The sequence below is a fragment of the Mustela nigripes genome, chromosome 1 (genome assembly GCF_022355385.1).
Source record: "Mustela nigripes isolate SB6536 chromosome 1, MUSNIG.SB6536, whole genome shotgun sequence".
In the NCBI taxonomy this organism is placed as follows: Eukaryota; Metazoa; Chordata; class Mammalia; order Carnivora; family Mustelidae; genus Mustela; species Mustela nigripes.
In genome coordinates, this window is record NC_081557.1 from 33382862 (window position 1) to 33403113 (window position 20252).

The following is a 20252-nucleotide window of genomic DNA, read 5'->3' on the forward strand; positions in this document are numbered from 1 at the left end:
TTCCTGGTGCTGGCTATGTAGAAGCACTGGAATATTTATTGATTGGATTAGGAGCTAATTCATCATTGTATTCAGTGAGAAAAATTTCACTGAGAATAAACTGATTCTCAGACAAGTTATTTCCAATTAAAGTCAAAACTCTCTTTTTCTTCCTCTGTTGATTAGCCTTTTGGCACCACTGACCAGTTCAAGGTCTTTAGTGTTCTAAAAAATATAAAAACCATTCTTTAAGCTTGCTTGATTTGAACTTTTTTCCCCTCTTACTTCCAAGCTTTGTTTTTAACCAGCCTAGCTGAACATGTTTTGAAAGGATTTCCTGTAGCAATTTGAAGTCTGTTAAAGTCCTCATTCAAGCCAACAAAACCACCTGTGCAAACTGGTCAACGATGGGTCAACAAGAAATATCAAAAGATTTTGTAGACAGAATAAAGAGGGCGCTTTCTAAGAAGCTGACCTTAGACCAGAGGAGGGCAGAATTACCTTCCTCTAAATTCCATTTGAACCAGCTGCTGTGTCAGGTTACAGACTCAGAGTGCAGAGAGCTGACCAGGTGGACCTGTTTGCCGGTTATTCCTTGTGTATTGTCGTGCCTCATAGTTAATGCTTTGAGAATTTTCTGATTTGAAGATACTGCTTGCAGTGAAGAACTAATGTGGATGCAGTGTTTGTTTTGTTTTGGTGCTGAGATTTGAATTCTTTACCTGTATGAAATTTTGCCGTGGTTTGACAATGATAAATGTCTTACTGGATAGCCTATATATCCAGGACTATGCATACTATTTTAAAATGTTAAAAATTATTTTTAGCTTCCTATATCCCAGGCATGCCAAGTGGAATCTCTGCATATCCATCTGGATATCCTCCCAATCCCAGGTAATGAAAAATCTTTTGAATAATTATATTAGAAATTCTGTTAGATCTAGAATTGAAATAATGGGTGCTAACTAGAGCATTAAAGTAAACGTAGTTGCAATTTAATGGAAGGTAAGACTTGGTTTATTGGTGAAATTTTATAGTATGTATATAATTCCAAAGGAATTTTTTCCATTTCAGAGAAATGTAGCTTCATTCTTTTTTTTTTTAATTAACATATAATGATTATTTGTTTTAGGGGTACAGGTAGCTTCATTCTGTTTACAGAGAAGGAAGGAGTGAGATAATGACAATGATCTTGATTGGTTTTGGACTTTGAAATCCTTCCTTGCTCTGCTTCCCTTTTAATAACTTTTTATATTTAGTGTAGATAGCTGAAAGGCTAATAGAATACTAATCAAAATGAATTTGACCAAGAAGAAAAATAATTTAATACCTTTTTCTTTCTTGGAGAGGGAGAGAATCTTAAGCAGGCTTCACGCCCAGCACAGAGTCCAATGTGGGGTTTGATCTCATAACCCTGAGATCATGACCTGAGCCAAAATCAAGAGTTGGACGCTCAACCAACTCAGCCACCCACGTGCCCCTATATTTTAATACCCTTTAAAAAAAAACTTAATTTTTTCATAAATTACAAGGAATGGATTAATGGCTCACATGATGGGGTCAGTCTTATTTATTCATATAGTTCATAGACGGCATATACTACCAACCTCTGTCAATCATTTGATAATACCATAACTCAGGTAGGTTAAATTAATCATGAGATCAGTCTATGAGTAAGACATATTGGAAAATCAATGAGAAATAATTATTGACCCATGTTTCAGTTGTGTATTTTCAGAGGTAATCTAGAGCTACTGGTTGACTTAAAATGCAAGATGGCATGTACCGGTGTCCAGATGAGATTTCTGGTTCCTTTAACTATTAACAATAAATTTTTTCACCCTGTTGACTCATTATAGCTTCATATAACCTTCACAGATAAATATAGCCAGATTTCTCAAACACCTGATATATGTACATGTATAATATACACGATCCTATAAGTTAAATTTAGCAGTCGTACTTATTTCTGGATCTTTCCTAATTGTAGAGACATGCTGTATAGGAAGGATTCTGTCATGTTAGGTAAGCATAGACTAGATGAATATCTGTCAGAGACGATAAAGAAAGACTCCTATATGATTGTAATTTATAAACAGGCTATAAGTTTTCGATTTCTTGAGGCACTTGTTTTTCTGCTAAGTTCTAGAAATGGAATCTTCTTGTCTGAAGCCTTGAAATTACAAGCCTTTACAATGAGTAGTTGGTAGTAAGAAGGAACTTTGGACATAGGAAATGGTTGTTGGAAGTACAGTAAGGAAATGGACTTCTCAACAATAAAGCCCTTTCAGAGAAACTCGTAGATAAAATGAAGCTGGAAAATATTGACAAAACTCTAAACCTTATTCACTTAGGTAACCGTAAAAGTGTCTTTTATGAGGTTATTTGTAAGAAGTTCCTTTTTGAGACAGATATTTTCCAGAATCTGATGTCTTTTTTTCCTTTGAAATGTAACTTTAAATATCAAAATATAAGTAATATGCCAGTGAGTTGTTAAGGGTAACTGTATTCAAACTGCTATCTGTATCTTTCTGTATATAAAAGGTTTTGGCAGAAGAGCTTCAGAACCTCTTTCTCTTCTCCCTTTGTCCTAAAGGAGAATTAATAAATCAGTGACTCAAGAAGAATCTTTATCTTAAAACAATGAATATGAGAGTCTTTATTCTTGCTCTAGAAAGTTGGACTAGATGATCTTTAAGTTCTCTTCCAAATCTTAAGATCTTTTGAAAGTTTAATTTAGCACCTGCAGCGTGTATACAAGGAAGCTAAAAGGTATGTCAAGAATGGTTGTTCCAGTTGGGTCTGTGTACTAGCATGCATGTAGTAAGATACTAGAAACCAGTTCCTGGTATCAGAAAAGACAGACAATGGTAAGTGCTATGATAAATAGAACTTCAGAAGGGAGGTGACTTCTGCTGTGGTGGCGGGAGTTCAGCGATAGCTTCATAAATGAAAGAACGGGTTTATGGAGGACCTTGAAGAAGGAAATTCAGTGTTTAGAGATGGAGGGAGCAGCAAAGAGTTATAACATCCTGTGACGGAGGGGATACTTTCCAGTTCTCAAGTCCAGCCGCCTCATTTTATGTAAGCAAAGTGTGAAAGCCCCCAAAAGCCCCAGGAAGAATAAGGAAACACTCTAATGCGCTTGAAGAATGTGGGGTTACGAGTAAAGGAATTAAAGAGAGTAAAGGTGCAAATTCATGGATATTACACATCTCCCAGAACTTTCCCTCATCTCCTCTAGCTGATAACGATTTTCCATTCTGTATCTTCTGAATTTTTACTTAGCATTTCTTATTTCCTTGGTCCTATCAGGATTGTTTACTGGGATCTTGCCGTTTTGATAGCATCTTGAGGAAGAAACGGATTCATCATACCTTAAAGGCTCCTACCTCAAGCACTTAGAAACAGTGCCTTAAATATAATAATTATTACATTTGAAGGAGTACATAAGGAAAAAGAAACATACGAGTGTTGGAAAATTCTTTTTAAATACGTCATTTTCAAAGGACTCTTCAGTATGAAAAAGATGTGCTACATAGAACAAGTTGTTTAATAGTACTCAAAGATAGAAAATAGTACCACTCAGTTCTTTACTCAAGAAAAATAATTAACCCTGAACCTAGAGAATAACTATGAAGAAGAAATTGAGCAAACTAGAGCCAAGGGAGTTCTTGGAGGTTAATGTCTATAGGCCTAGAAAAGGTTTATACTAGGTTACTGAAAAATACAGCAATATGATCATACATTATCTTTAAAGGGGTATGCAAAACGGGAATAACCCCAGGAAAAAAGAGCACATTTATCCCAGTTTCAAAACCACAGATTCAGAAATTTCAGTAAGATTGGCACTGTTTCCTGGCACCGTGGTAGCAGGGTTACCAAAGAGACCAGAAACAAAAGCAGCATTTGGTAGCTTTTGGCATGTATCTGCTAAGAACAGAAATGCCTGCTGTTTTTTTTCTTTGATTTTGCCTTTACTGAAGATGAGAGAGTATTGTGATTTCAACAAGCTCTACAAAATTTTTTTGTTGGGGACAAGTGGTAAAGTGTGAGCTGCTAGTACAAATAGTAGAGTCTTTGAGTCACTACAGTGGAAAGACATTACTGACTCACAGTTCAGAGCTCTTGCCCCAAGACTCTGAACTGGCTGGGTTTCAGTATTTTTTTTTTTAGATTTTATTTATTTATTTGACAGGCAGAGATCACAAGTAGGCAGAGAGGCAGGCAGAGATAGAGGAGAAAGCAGGCTCCCTGCTGAGCAGGAAGCCAGGACGCTGGGACCATGACCTGAGCTGAAAGCAGTGGCCTTAACCCACTGAGCCACCCAGGCGCCCAGGTTTCAGTAATTTTAATGGACTTGTGCAGGCATATTGATCAGAATTGCCAATGTCATAGACCTGACAACTAATCCAGGTTTATTGTTCAACTAACAGGTAACTAGTGATCATCTTGTTTTACTTTGTTTTACTTTTCTTCTCCATTGTAAGGGAAATACTTCCAAACTAGTGAGCATTCAGAGGAAAGTTGTTAAACCTGGAAATCATGTCCTGTCAATAATGGTTGAAAGAATTTAAAAGATTTCACCTAAAGAAGAGATTAGAAGACTGATGTTAGAAGTCTTCTGCTATTCAAGTGGTTTTCCAGAATGCAAACTTAGGACCATTAGGTGGAAGTTCAGTCAAAATGCTATTTAGTGTTCAATAGAGAAAGATGATCATTTGTCAGGGATATTGTTAATGATGTTTATAAAACTGTCGGATAACAGATTGGAGGAGAATACTTATAAGGAAAATTCCTTTTGACTCTGATAAGAATACATGAGTGAGACTACCCATAAAGTGAGAAGAAAATTCTTAAAACTATTTAAAGGGGAGAATTTTCAAATCAGGTGCTCTCAAAGGATGTCAGTGAACCATAGGTAAAAATTGAATAACATAATTTCCTGATATGTTCATTAACCAGAATGGGAAAGTTCTCTCACAAATTGTGGTTGCTTCCAGTTCTGATGCTGTTTGGCTGCCCTTAGAAATACACTAGTTGTTTTTCTCTTCTCCCAGTGAAGACAACCATCAAATAAACAGGGCCAAGCAAGAGTATTTTGACCACTTACTTAAGAGTGAATCCAGTGTCATTAATGGAACTTCTTACAGAACTTTGCTTGAATAGACACCTGGAGCTCTAAAAGTCCTTAACTGATAAAACAGCAGGTCAGGTTAACTTCCTGAATGGGGTTCTTGAAGATACTGTCGTACTGAGTCGTCTTAACATTGAATGGGTTTTGTTCTTTTTTCAGCAGTTACCCAGGCTGCCCTTTCCCACCTGGTGGTCAGTATCCTGCCACAACAAGTTCTCAGTACCCTTCCCAGCCTCCTGTGGCCACTGTCGGTAAGTACCCTTCAAAACTGTCTTTCTCCCATAAGGAAAGTCAGAGGCTCCTGTTGTGAAAAGTGCCTTTCATTTTCACACATGAGATGTTAGAATATTCTTCCTTGTTATGAAGAACTCTTAATGGTCAATATCCTATAATCCAAAACTTGAAGTAGGTGATTTATCATTATATAAATGAGCCTTCTATCAGGGCATACAAAGAAATGATTGATTCTTCAGTCTTTCCTGGGTCACATATTTTTATTGATGAACTCTGTATGTGTTGAACTGTTAACAGGCACTTAGATTTCCATAGCCTGGTTATATGTAAAAACACATGAACGTCTTAGGGAGAAAGAAAGCATGACTACAGGGTCTGCTGCACATAATCATGGGCCAGTAGTTGTTGCTGTTTAGTGTTGCTTATTAGAGTGCCTGAAGTATCATTTTCTTCAGCTGAGAAAATTTAAGTAATACAAGAATTTGTACAGGTTTCCACCCCCCCCCCCACCCCCCCCCCCCCCGCTGCATGCCTGTCTGCCACCACTGTACCATCACACCTGTCTTCTCCCACAGGCCAGTTATCTTTGCTTTTGTCTACAAGATCTCATCCTCTCTCCCTCAATTGGGGGCCAGTCGTTTCACCATTTCTTCCCTCCCATCATCAGTTTCTGTTCTCTACTGGATTACTTCTCATCGACACACAAAAAAATATGCCCTAAACTAACCTTAAAAATTCCTCCTCTCAATTCCACTTTCTCACCGCTGTTCCATTTCTTCATTCCCGTCTGCAAGCAGAACTCCTTGACAAATTATCCATACTCCATCTTCAATTCCTCTTCTCTCTTTCTCTTATGAGGTCCTCCATTTGGGATTTCCTTCATACCATCCCACTAAAACTGCTTCTGTCAAGGTCACTAATGATTTTTACAAGGTTAAATCCAACAGGTAATTACTCTTCTCCACTTACTTGGCCCGTCAGTAGCATTTGACACAGTTATTAGTCCTTAGCATTCTCTGTACTCATTCTCCTGGTGATTTCCACCAATCTTAGCTTTAAATACCATTTCTATGCCCACAGTTCTCAAATTTATACTTCCAGCCTGTACTTTTCTCCTGAGCTCCAGATCCTTAGAGCACCTGCCTTAATATCTCCACGTGGATATTTAATAGACATCTTAAGCCCAACATGACCAGAATTAAACGTTGAATCTTTCTACACAGCTTCCGCATCTCCACTGATAACTACTCATCAGTACTCTGAACTTTGGCATCGTCCTTGATTCCTCATCAGGAGCCTACTATCATCAAAATAGATCTAGAATCTGATCATAACCAGTGTGAATCCAAGTCATTACATTGTCTCTCATCTGATTTATTCCAGAAGCCTCCCAAAAGGTTTCTGTGTCTGTCCTTTGCCCCTATACTCTGTTTTATTATTATTTTTTTTAATATACTCTGTTTTAAACACAGCCTCCCGAGTAATTCTATTAAAACATAAATAGGGGTGCCTGGGTGGCTTAGTCATTGAATATCTGCCTTCAGCTGAGGTCAAGATCCCATGGTCCTGGAATGGAGCTCTGTATCAGGTTCCCTGCTGAGCCTGCTTTTCCCTCTCCCTCTACCTGCTGCTCCCCCTGCTTGTGCTCTCTTTCTGTCAAATAAATAAATAAATAATTAAAAAAATTAAAAAAGCATAAATAATGTTACTTTTGTGCTCAGAACCTGGCAGTGTCCCCATTTCACTCAGAATTCAATCCAGAGTTCTTAGGCCTGGAAGGCCCTGCATGATCCTGCTTTCTTCCCCTGTTATTTCTCTAACCTCATTCTCTACTACTCTTCTGTCTTAAGAAATCCACTTCCTGTTTCCTTTGCAAGCAGTAGGCATGCCTACCTGACCAATCAGCTACCACCAACAACCCCTGCCCCCAACCTGCTAACATGCAGAATAGTGCTTTATATATAGAAGTTCCTCAATAAATATTTTGCTGAGTGCCTAAATGAATGTAGGAGCTTGAGAAGTTCATCTTTCTGTTATATTTCCTGATAAATTATAACCGTCCCAAGATCTGATATAAGTACGGTCCCCCCTAAAAGAATTTTCTAATGCTGTTCTTGCCATTGATACAGCCTAGTTATTGAAGCCCTAGTGGCATGGTTTTAATTTATTAAAGTGTTCTCAAAGTTACTATAATGTAGCTCTTTTTCTACAATATAATTTAAAGGATTTGCATTAGAAACCTAATGATGGGAGATCTTTCATCATGTTAAGCTCTCCATTTTGGTTTAGGCATCATCAACAAAATGAGAATAGTACTGTTTGTCACTGTTTTTCATTGAGATTATAATGGTATAATCCCTTTGATTTCTAGGGAACCTCAGTTTGTAACTCATTTTAAACCACAGGTGTGAAGCATTTTATAGCTGAAACTAGATTATTTCCACATATCCAGAAAACAGGGATGTAGGGAAAATGGTGTACTTAAAATCACATCTAATGTTTATGTTTTTCAAACAGATTACCAAAGAAATTTATATATTTTTTCAAGAGTACTTTCTTAGGGGGTGCCTGGGTGGCTCAGTGGGTTAAGCCACTGCCTTCGGCTCAGGTCATGATCTCAGGGTCCGGGGATCGAGACCCGCATGGAGCTCTCTGCTCGGCGGGGAGCCTGCTTCCTTCTCTCTCTCTCTGCCTGCCTCTCTGCCTGCTTGTGAGCGCTCGCTCTCTCTCTCTCTCTCTCTCTGTCAAATAAATAAATAAATAAATATCTTTTTTAAAAAAAAAATTAAATTAAAAAAAAGAGTACTTTCTTAGGCTAGAAACATTTTATGATAATCTTGGCTATCCTTTAATATGTATTGTTCTTTCTCTTCATTGTTTGCCTGCTTCATCGTTCTCGTAGTACATTGTGCACAGTGCTGTTGGACTTCAAAACTCATACAGGAAAACAACAATAAAAGTATTGGATTTTAGAGTTCACAACTAGTCAGTGTTTCCTCAATATATCTGTGGTAACCAGAATTTATACTAGTCTGTGTACTACTGAGGCCATGAGAGAGAATGTATTAATCTCCTTGTTCTTTATATAACTTGATAGTTTCATTGCATAGATTTTGATTTTATTGTATAAAACAAGCACCTGACTGAAAGCATCATTAACATAGGCCTTTTTTTTTTTTTTTTTAAGATTTTATTTATTTATTTATTTATTTGTCAGAGAGAGAGAGAGAATGCACAGGCAGGTAGAGTGGCAGGCAGAGGCGGAGAGGGAAGCAGGTTCCCTGCGGAGCAAGGAGCCCAATGAGGTACACTTTCCCAGGACCCTAGATCATGGCCTGAATTGAAGGCAGCGGCTTAACTGACTGAGCCACCCAGGCATCCCAACACAGGTCTTTTTATTATGGGCTTGGATATCTTTCAAATGTTGGTATTTAACCATCCCAACAGCACGGAAATAAAAGAACTGTTTAAAAATGAATTAATAGAGGGGCTCATGGGTGGCTTAGCTGCTTGAGCATCTGGCTCTTGGTTTTTGGCTCAGGTCAGGGTCTCATGGTTCTTGAGAGCTCCGCAGTAGGCTCCTTACTCAGCGGGGAGTCTGCCTGAAGATTCTCTCCCTCTGCCCCTCCCCCCCACTCACACAAGTGTGTGCTCTCTCTCAAAAAATAAATCTTTAAAAATAAACGAATGGAGGGACGCCTGGGTGGCTCAGTTGGTTGGACGACTGCCTTCGGCTCAGGTCATGATCCCGGAGTCCCGGGATCGAGTCCCGCATCGGGCTCCCAGCTGCATGGGGAGTCTGCTTCTCCCTCTGACCTTCTCCTCGCTCATGCTCTCTCTCACTGTCTCTCTCTCAAATAAATAAATAAAAAAAAAAAATAAATAAATAAACGAATGGAGATTGCATTTTTTTTTTAAGATTTTATTTATTTATTTGACAGAGATCACAAGTAGGCAGAGAGGCAGGCAGAGAGAGAGAGAAGCAGGCTCCCCACTGAGTGGAGAGCCCAATGGGGGGCTTGATTTCATGACCCTGGGATCATGACCTGAGCCAAAGGCAGAGGCCTTAACCCACTGAGCCACCCAAACACCCCTGGAGATTGCATTCTTTATAGCAACCTCTTCTGACAAAGTATTGAAGGAGGAGGGGCATGGATGCAGCTCCTGGAACTTAAAATAGCTCTTTCTGATTCCAGTTAGTGCAGGTTTTATTTCTTTTTATTTTTTTTAAAGATTTTATTTGCTTATTTGACAGACACAGCGAGAGAGGGAACACAAGCAGAGGGAGTGGGAGAGGGAGAAGCCAGGCTTCTTGCTGAGCAGGGATCCAGTGTGGGCCTTAATCCCAGGACCCTGGGACCATTACCTGAGCCAAAGGCAGACACTTAACGACTGAGCCACCTAGGTGCCCCAAGGGTTTAAACGACATTTAAAAGAAAACCAGAATTTTTTTTGTTCATTTTATAGCTTTTTTATTAGCTAGCTTCCCACCTAACCTGACCTAAAGTCAGTCTTGCTGCGAGATTGGAGCTCACTGAGGGCACTATGGTAGCTCACCTAGGGACAGCTGTGAAATAATGAAAAACCTGTCGATGGTGCTTCATCAGGTCTGGGCAAATGTAGTGATATCTTAATAGTATTTGTTTTATGTAAGGGAAGAAAAAGCTGTGGCTGTGATCTGTAACTCAGATTTTTCCTAGAAGTCATTGTAGGACCAGGTGTATTTTTTGTGTATCATCTTTGTAACTATCAAAAACGTTTTCTACTAGAAAATCACTGGGAAAAGATGTGGAATTTGGAAACATTCTGTAGATTTTCTGTCCCTCCTAAGCATTATTTGTCAACAAAGGCATCAGAAGGAAGATAAACTTTCTTGATAACAGGGTAAAAGTTAAATTTTTTAAAAACTTAAATTTCTGTTTCTTTGGATTAGAATATATTCCTTAAGAGTGAAACACTTTTATTAGAACAAGGCATGTAATTTTCACCAAGTTGGCATTGCCAAAACTATAAGAGAACCTGGACTCTGATTTTAAAGGTTTAAAATGACTTGACTGCCGCCAAGTTGAGGACAGTATTAATACTTGTTCACATTTTCTTAATAGCAGATGCCAGAAGAAAGCCGAAGTAGGTATGGATGTGTGGTCATTTGTATGTGTTATGGGCTGACAGATGGGTACTCAAGAGAACCTTTAGTCCACAACTGGGCATTTCAGTGGATAATGCCAGACTCCACTGGAAAGGGAAGGGTAGCATGTTGTGGGATCCGCTGAGACTCACTGGATTCATGCATGGCGCCATCTGCCAGCTGCTGCCTGTGGTGCATCTGGGTGGCATTGATTTGGAGATAAAGTTGTTGGATATTATAATCTGGATTAAGAAGGATTGAAGGCTGGGGTGCCTGGGTGGCTCAGCTGGTTAAAGCCTCTGCCTTGGGCTCACTCAGGTCGTGATCCTAGGGTCCTGGGATCGAACCCCACATAGGGCTCTCTGCTCCGCGGGGAGCCTGCTTCCCCACCCCACCCCCACGCTTTCTCTGCCTGTCTCTGCCTACTTGTGATCTGTGTCTGTCAAATAAATAAATAAAATCTTTAAAAAAAAAAAAAAAAGATTGAAGGCTATCAAGCAGATGTTCAAGAATGTTACTATAGTTGGTCCAGTGTAGTCCTCTGAACAGTGTGATGCCACTCAGTGAAACCTTCCCATGTTATGAATTTGCGTGTGAAGTCCGTGAGCTAATTGGCTCCTTCATGAAGTTTATCAGAGGGTGTACTATCAGCCCTACTTCCTTTGTGCCAGAATCTCCAGGTTTATTTCATCTCAGTGGAGTCCTTTTATCAGAGAGTGATTACAGACATCTTCAACCCTGGTTTACTTAGTGTTTTGAAACTTTGAGGAGACAAATTAACAAAATGAGGTGCTTCTAACCTAATGCTTGACCCAGAATAGAATCTCTTCTTTGGACACTTTGGATCTGTTGTTAAGATTTTCATCCTTGAGGAGTGCCTGGGTGGCTCAGTTGGTTATGTGTCTGCCTTCAGCTCAGGTCATGATCCCAAGGTCCTGGGGTCGAGCCCCAAGTCAAGCTCCCTGCTCATTGGTGAGTCTTTTTCTTCCTCTCCTCCTCTGCCTGCTTGTGCGTTCGTCTCTCTCTTTCTCAAATAAATAAAATCTTTAAAAAATTCTCATCCCTGAAAGGAATCACGTAGCTAATTCACATTTTGCAAAAGGGTTCCTTGAAATCGAATAAACTGAAGGGGTAGGTGTGTCTTTGCAATTGTATATCATTAACATTTACTGTATTCAAATGGAAACCCACTTCCACTTTCCAAATCAGAATTTTTCTTTTTTTTTTTTTTTTTTTTTTTTTGCTTTTGCGCTTCTTCTCCACAGTCTGGTTTTTTGTTGTTTGTTTGTTCCAAGATTTTATTTATTTTTAAAGATTTTATTTATTTATTTGACAGAGAATATCACAAGTAGGCAGAGAGAGAGAGGGAAGCAGGCTCCCCACTGAGCAGAGCCCAATGCGGGGCTCCATGCCAGGACGCTGAGATCATGACCTGAGCTGAAGGCAGAGGCTTTAACCCACTGAGACATTCAGGCACCCCTCGTTTTGGTTTAAATAGTTTTTAAAGGTCACTGTTCAGTTATCTTGTACTTTGGGACTACCCTGGATTCTCTAATATAAATGAACTTTTTGAGTTAATGAAACTGATCATTCAATAAGTACTCTTAGGAGATAAATAAAACTGTTTGTCTTAAGTGTTTAGTTTTTTAAATCAGGTAGGTGGTCTGTACTGGTGCATTTTGAAGACATGGGCCTAAATTATTTGTTGAATTATCAGGTCCATTGGGTAGTATGTTGGTTTCTTCATAACAGAAAAAAAAAAACTTTTTTTTTTTTTTTAATTATGTTTTAGTTCCTAAGGCTCAAGTTCAGTAACTGGATCCTACCTAACATTTCAATGAGGTCTTGCTTAGGACTGTTTCTCAAAATCTTTGTTACCCTTTCATTGCTGCTCATCTGGAATTGTAGAAGGGCACGTCTGAAATCTGACTCTGCATGGGTAAAGGTCAGTGTGTGGGGACTTGAGTTATGACCGTTTGCCACAAACTACTTAATCCAAGGCTTGTTATAGTGGGTATAAAGAAAATTAAAATTTCTCTTTGAGGGCAAGAAAATTTTTTTGTTTGAAAGGTGATCAAGGAGATGAGAATCTCCCACCAATCATTTTTCTTATTTGTGTTAAACAATCCCTTAAAGTGTCAAGGTTCATCGAATTTTGAATTTTAATAGGTTTTCTTTTTTGGCATTCATATTCCAGATCTTAACTAAAATTTTCTTCTTTTTACAAAGTAGGTGAACCTAATATGTTTAAATACACCGCTTAGTAAGGTCTTTGTGTGGCAGAGGAAAGGACAAGGTCTAATCTCGGCACTCCCACCCTCCTCAGGTGAACTGTGACCTTTATGGAAAGCCAGGCAACAGCTGCGGGTCAGCTTGGTTCCCATTTTGAGTGTTAGTGGCTTTAGCTGGAGACTTATTTGGAAGACCTTATTTGGTGCTGTATGATAGTGTTTGCTTTAACATATTTCCTAACAATATAAATTCCAGAATTAAATATGTGTTTTTTAAAAGAAATTTGAAAACTTCACATCAGTGTAAGTTGATCCATTTTAAGGTAATAATTTTAACAAAACAATGTGTTTGTGTGTGAAAAATCCAGACTAGTTATAAGAATATGGCTTAATCCTTGGGACGCCTGGGTGGCTCAGTTGGTTAAGCAGCTGCCTTCGGCTCAGGTCATGATCCCAGCGTCCTGGGATCGAGTCCCACATCGGGCTCCTTGCTCAGCAGGGAGCCTGCTTCTCCCTCTGCCTCTGTCTGCCATTCTGCCTGCCTGTGCTCGCTCTCTGCCCCTCTCTCTCTCTCTGATAAATAAATAAAATCTTAAAAAAAAAAAAGAATATGCTTAATCCTTTATTATTTCAGATAACTTCTATACAGATAAATGGAACACTTTAATTGCTGCAGATGATTAACCACAGAACTCTACTGCCTTGAAGGGACAGGTGTTTGAAAGAGTGTTGAGATACAAAAAATGAGTAAAATACTTAACATTGCAGATTTTAACACTCACTACTTCCATTAACTCAAATAACTCTGCCTGAACAGCTATCACAGTTCAGTGCCAAGCCCTTCAGAAGTCAAATTCTTTACAGATAACTGTTCCTGTCCGCAAAAAGACAGCCACATTTTTACCAGGAAATGTTACCAAGAGTTCAGTCTCTTTGACTTGGTTTGGTTTGCCATTTTTGCCAAGGAGGCACAACAAATTAAAAAATGTAGGGAAAAGGCTACTTGTATTCAAATCTGAAAAAAATGTCATTGAAACAACTTAATACAAGTGCAATAAACATCAAATTGTTTCTGTAACACCCTACCCCTTTTGATAAGCAAACCAAAGTTTCTAACCTATTCTCTGCTGCTAGGAAAACAAAAACTCAGAGTGTAGGAATCCCTAGTTCCTGGTTTGTAACCCAAGCAGTAGCCCCGCCCAGGTGCTGGCCTCCTTTTCCAGTGATCCAAGTTGCCCTGATCTGAAAACTGGTATCAGGCCGGAAGTTTTGGGCAGACCCTAATCTTTTAAAAATACACCTTTGTCTTTTTTGTACTCGGGTATTTTTTTAAAGTTCAAAGTATGTTTTTAAACTGATAAATTTAGTAAGAACTATTAGTGGAAATTAGGGTTAATAGAGGAAAGATCACTAGTGGAGATTAGCCTTAACCATATTTGATGGTAGAGAGAAGATGGAAATCTGATATTTAAGAATATTAAACTGTTTTTGTTTGTTAGAGTGACAAGAATTTGTTAAGAGCTAGAGCTGGCTGTGGAGAAAATTCTGCAGGATCATCTGGCAGGTAGTTAGCCCACCCTGGTCATTTACAAGGCCTTCAGGAAGTTTTTGCATTTCATAGGTTTTGATTAGTATAATTGAAGTGTTGCAGCAAATGGATACCATAATTTTGGGGGTGCGGTTGGGTGTGGGAACAAGGCCAGCAGGTAGAAGTTTACAGTAGCTAGTAGAAAAGCAAGGTCACAGATGAATTACAGCCGTGTTTCTTAACCTTTCTTTCTTCATCTTCCTCCTCAGGAGCCTTTTTAGACATTTTTTTTTCTTTCCCTTCCATGAACTGTTAATACCGTAGATTATACTGTATATCTGCTGTTAATACCATAAATTATACTATATATCTGTTTACATATATTTCCACTCTGTACATAAAAAGAACAAGATTTTTTCACTTCCTAAGAGAAGTTTCCATCCCCTGAGAGAAGCAGTATTATCCTCCTTGAGAATGTGCATAGAGTAATGTTGGATAAGACTGGCCTTGAACTCAGGAAGAAAGAACTAGAGAGAATAGAGTTTCAAAGATTATCCAAGGTTTGGGGTTAGGAAGAGAGATGAAAGCAAGCAAGCCAAGAGCAGAGTAGAAAAAGCAAGACACTGTGTTTAGACTAATCAGAGTAGGAAGAACAGATGGAAGCTTAAAAGCAGCTGGTCTTTCAGAAGGATCTAGAGGAATGCAGGTTGTCTTCCTGAGAAAGGGAGGGTAATACTTTTGAACGGTGAGGAGTCAGACCATAGTTAAAGGAGTTAGGATTCTTTTTTTTTTTTTTTAAAGATTTTATTTATTTATTTGACAGAAAGAAATCACAAGTAGATGGAGAGGCAGGCAGACAGAGAGAGAGGGAAGCAGGCTCTCCGCTGAGCAAAGAGCCTGATGCGGGACTCGATCCCAGGACTCTGAGATCACGACCTGAGCCGAAGGCAGCGGCTTAACCCACTGAGCCACCCAGGCGCCCCAGGAGTTAGGATTCTTGTTCCAAAGGAGATTGGGAGAAAAGAGTGGAAAACTCCCATTTGGTGGTTTCAATCCTTCAAAGATGTCCTGAGGGTTTTTGCCTTGTGGGTAGAAGGTAAAAGGAGGCTAGAGTTTTAAGAAAGAGTCAGAAGGATTGAGGCCTTGGGTAAGGTGAGGCCTTTGGAGGAGGAGGCCTGGTGGTCTGATAGAATGTGAGAGAGGCCACCTTGGTGGACCACCATGTACGCTCTTAGGAGATGGCGAGAAGTCCAGGCCGAGGCCAGGTATTCCCAGGAAACAGGAGTGGAAGAAAGGGAGGTCAAGGGGACGAGAAGGAATGAAAGGAGATCTTGGTAATTGGGGAAGGTTTCTAGGATCATCCTGGTCTCTGTAGGGGAGGATGTTAGTAAAGAAGTGGTCAGACAGGAAAACCGCAAGAAAAATTAGGAGCATGAGCCTGGAGATGGTGCAGTAGTTGGGAAATTGATGAGAACACTTCAGAAAGGTTAGATATTAAGAGGCCAAAGATGTGAAAAATAAGACTTCAGTTTTCATAGGGGAAATGTGGTTGCCCTCTGGCTTTACCATTCTGAATTCCAAAGCACAAGTTAACCTGAAAGAGTTAATACTTCTGCTTTTCAGAAATACGAAATAAGCTGAAATACTTTGTAAAATCAGAAATGAATTCGAGAAAAAGAACATACCTTGTAGATTTGGTTGTTAATAATAAAATAGGAGGTATCAGTTACTTCTCTGTGAACCATGTAGGATGAATACTGTCTGAGCTCTCTTTGGCAGAAGTTTTCTAGCAGGAAAGAGGGAGGCCCTCGTAGGGAGAAATTAGTGCACACAGGAGGTCTGACTCTGGGCTGTCACTGTGTGCATGCAGTGTCCTCAGGACAGATGGATGAAGGACTCTCTTCAGGAAAATCTGGTCACAGGAGACACTGTCTGCGCTCATTTTCACTTGCAAGGAGAAAACCTAAGTCAGGGGGAAGAAAAAAGTTCTTCTGTGGTGGAAATAAGAGAGAAGAAAGAAAAAAGCCAAACTGTTTGGACTTAGACTCTTCCTTTCAAACCTATGAAACCAGAGAGAATGCCAGTGTGTCCCGCTGTCATTTACAGAAAGCCAGAAAAGCATTCAGGGTAACCTGGTATAAACGAGCTTCTGCAAGAAGACAACTTTACTAACTAAAAAGTGGAGTTTTTAATTAGTAATGGCAAGAACTGGGAGCACACAGGACACCGAAGAGCAGGTGTGGGCCGACTGCCTATTGTTGGGAAAGCTCGATTGCATTCGAGAAGTGGTGTGCTTTTTTGATACAGGGACCAGGCCTGTGGTGGATGGGAACGTGGAGGTAAGAGTTTGGATACATTAGACTAAGGGGTTGTTTTGGGGATTTTTCATCCTGTGGCGTATAACTCTGTGTCGCTGGGATAAAATTTTCAGCACAAAGTGGACATGATACTCTGTAAGTCTGTATTCATTTTTTAATCATTTTAGGCAGTGACAGATAAATATAATTCCTCACATGGTATTCTATCATCAAGCATAATTGAAAATCAAAATACCATGTATGCATTTGCTGAATTAGGACTCTAACTGAAGAACACTCATCGTCATAAAGAGTATCCATCCCTCTTTCTGAAGAAAGTATGGAAGGGATTGGGGCGCCTGGGTGGCTCAGTGGGTTAAAGCCTCTGCCTTCGGCTCAGGTCGTGATCCCAGGGTCCTGGGATCGAGCCCCACATCGGGCTCTCTGCTCAGCAGGGAGCCTGCTTCCTCCTCTCTCTCTGCTTGCCTCTCTGCCTAGTTGTGATTTCTCTCTGTCAAATAAATAAAATATTAAAGAAAATATCGGAGTGATAAGTTTATTTGATCTGAAATATGCAAGGAAATTCTGTAAGACACTGATGAAGAAGGGATGTTTTGAAGAGAATAGTAAAGAATCTGAGAATACACAGAACTGAGTGTGATATACATCACTCTCTTGCTCATCTGTTCATTCCTGTTCTTTGGGTTAAGGGTAATGGAGTAAAAGTCTTGTACAAGGAAAGCTGTATTAACCTTACACCGAGGAAACTGCCTGTGCTCAGTCCTCTTGTTGGCCTCTGCAGTAGGTTCCCGTCTCCCTTAGCTTAGCCAACCAGAGAATGCACTTGACGTGAATTAGATGTTTTTCTTTGGTATAAATTTGTCCCATTTGTTGGAGATCGGGGAATGGTTATAATCTGTAGGGACATAGCCCCTGTCTTTTATTTCAGCTGTCAGAGAAGGTGGGTAAATTTGGATTCATAGTAATCTCTCACAGGGAAAGTATTTCTGAATCAACTCAGATTTTAATGTGGTTTTTTTTTTTTTGATGAATTATAACATTTACTGGAAAATTTCTCTTTCCTCCCACTTTGAAAGTGTCAACTCATTTTGTCCTGTTTTCTGAAGGCTCCTGTGAAAGGAATAGAAAGTGCTTGGGAAACTAAGCCAGTGGTTTCTGCCATTTCCCCTGCAGGTCCCAGTCGGGACGGCACCATCAGTGAGGACACCATCCGGGCCTCTCTCATCTCAGCGGTCAGTGACAAGCTGAGATGGCGGATGAAGGAGGAAATGGATCGTGCCCAGGCAGAGCTCAATGCCTTGAAACGAACAGAGGAAGACCTGAAAAAAGGTCATCAGAAACTGGAAGAGATGGTTACCCGTTTAGATCAAGAAGTAGTAAGTAGCTCATTGAATCGTTGCGAATTTTAGATGTCCGCACCTCGTTTACCCCGCACATTGTGGGTTTCGTAAGAGTTCAGAAAATTATACGTGCCTTTAAGCTTTTGAATATAGCTTCTCTGTGGCTTCGTTAGAAGAGGAGCCTGTGTTTGCAGCTTGGTCTTTAGGAGGTGGAGGGTATTTAGAACATCTCTCTATTCGCCAGCTTCACTCTGAGGGCTGCGGCTTGACTCAAAGGAGCATTGTTTCATGCTTGATGTCACCAGACAGTAGCCAGGAGATAACAGTTTGAGAGACTTCCGCGCCCTGATGAAGGTCTGCAGACCGTGGCTATATACTTAGGGGTCAGTTCTTTTTTGTTTCCAGATGTTTGAACTATATTGAAAGCATCTTCAGCGAGCCCTCCTACCTCCATCATCTAGGGTATATGCAGCCTTTCGCTCTTCAGCTTCCTCGAACTTTTATCAGACTGCTGTGCCATGTGACTTGTTTGTTCAGTGATGAAGTAGAAACCTACTGGCATGACAGAAGTGCCAGCTTCCCTCGCCACTTTCAGTCCCACGAAGGGAGAATTTATTCCAGCAGATGTGTCTGAGGGCTCTGGGGACAGTGGTTTGTGTGTGCACGTGAGTTCTGCAAAATGGTTCTAGTGTGTAAAGTCAGCCTCACAGTAGTAGCCTGAGACTTTTAAAAGTTCAGGAAAGTGGGGCGCCTCAGTGGCTCAGTGGGTTAAAGCCTCCGTCTTTGGCTCAGGTCATGATCCCAGGGTCCTGGGATCAAGCCCCACATCAGGGCTCTCTGCTCAGCAGGGAACCTGCTTCCTCCTCTCTCTCTGCCTGCTTCTTTGCCTACTTGTGATCTCTGTCTGTCAAATAAAATCTTAAAAAAAAAAAAAAAAAGTGCAGGAAAGTGACACCACTACAATTCCCAGCCTGCACCTGCCACCTACAGTAGCTCATAACTGAAGTTCAGCTGTTTGGGGTTCTGTGGATTGAGCTGCTTAGACAGGGGAAAGTTAGCCCTCTGTAGCATGGCCCACTGGCTTGGAATAAAGACCGCTTTTATAATTTTCATGTGAGGAACCTCCTGCTGGAAGGTATCTTGTCTGATGGCTTGGTTTGCAAGATCATTTGTTACTGAGAAGTGACGAGCTGATCACTGCCCCTGGAAGTGCTTAGCTCAGGGTGTTATCAACATTATTCTGTTCTTACTCAGCATCTTCCATCACCCTTTTCCTCTACCTTTGGCCAGTATGTTATTTCAAACATTCACCTCTACCGTGAGTTAAGTATTGCCTTGTTATTTTGCGGGTCTGTTTCTATAAAGTGGAGTTACAGAGTTGAGACCAGAGAGTTATGTACAGTTAATATGAAATCATGATGCTTGGACTATTTCGTTTTCAGGCTGAGGTTGACAAAAACATAGAACTTTTGAGAAAGAAGGATGAAGAACTCAGTTCTGCTCTGGAGAAAATGGAAAATCAGTCTGAAAACAATGATATTGATGAAGTTATCATTCCCACAGCCCCACTATACAAACAGATCCTAAATCTGTATGCAGAGGAAAATGCTATTGAAGACACTATCTTTTACCTGGGAGAAGCCTTGAGGCGAGGAGTAATAGATCTGGATGTTTTCCTAAAGGTATGTCTTCCTCAGTCTGCTTTCCAGGATCTCAGAACTCATGTTTTAAAAGAGGCACTGACCTTGAAAGCCACAAACCAGGAGGGTTTCTCTGTCCTTGTGTTCCCAAAGAGAGCCAGTGAAATCTGTGGCTGTGAGCAGCATCGTCTTACCTACCCAGGGCCGAGGATCCATCTGGGAGAGGAAGAAAGGTAGATTAGTGGCCGCAGTCCCCACCCCCAGCCAGCAGGAAGTGGAACGTGGTTCTTCTCTCGTACTGCTGTACCTGGGTGGGTCTGGAGGAACAGTCAGATTTCCATTGGTTCTTTCTGGTCAGACACCACCTCAGTTAAGATTGCTGACTGCCACCCCCATTTGAGAGTTTGGTTTTTTCCTATTTTGTTAGAATTGCATAATTTTAGACCCGTTTTCCTAGATCAAACAGCCCTGCAAAGTATCAGGCTGCCCTGGTCGCACCAGAGTCCTTCTGCATGAAGGTTGTTGAGGCTTAATACTGTCACAGAGACGTGAAGATCCAGGGAGCCAGTACTGTCTGTTGGGTCATGAACAGTGGTTTTAGGACTAATGGTGGCAGCCCTTTGGATATTTGATCCAGCTGCTGCTGCTGCTTCAGTAAACGTGCAAGGCTGGTCGCCTGGTGCACGCACATGAATGTCTGGGTATAAGACCCCAGAC

General features: G+C 40.5%; 1 protein-coding gene across 4 annotated transcripts in view; it reads left to right on the forward strand.

The window, feature by feature from the left end:
* Window positions 1-20252, forward strand: part of TSG101 (tumor susceptibility 101) — a 42558-nt gene that overhangs the window by 21468 nt on the left and 838 nt on the right. For 2 of the 4 annotated variants that reach the window (XM_059407414.1, XM_059407430.1), the window contains 4 exons: window positions 807-873; window positions 5276-5367; window positions 17729-17931; window positions 19338-19577. In XM_059407414.1, coding sequence (XP_059263397.1) covers window positions 807-873; window positions 5276-5367; window positions 17729-17931; window positions 19338-19577 — 602 coding nt within the window. The remainder of the gene's footprint in view (window positions 1-806; window positions 874-5275; window positions 5368-17728; window positions 17932-19337; window positions 19578-20252) is intronic. The other 2 variants (XM_059407423.1, XM_059407440.1) reach the window with 2 other exon arrangements.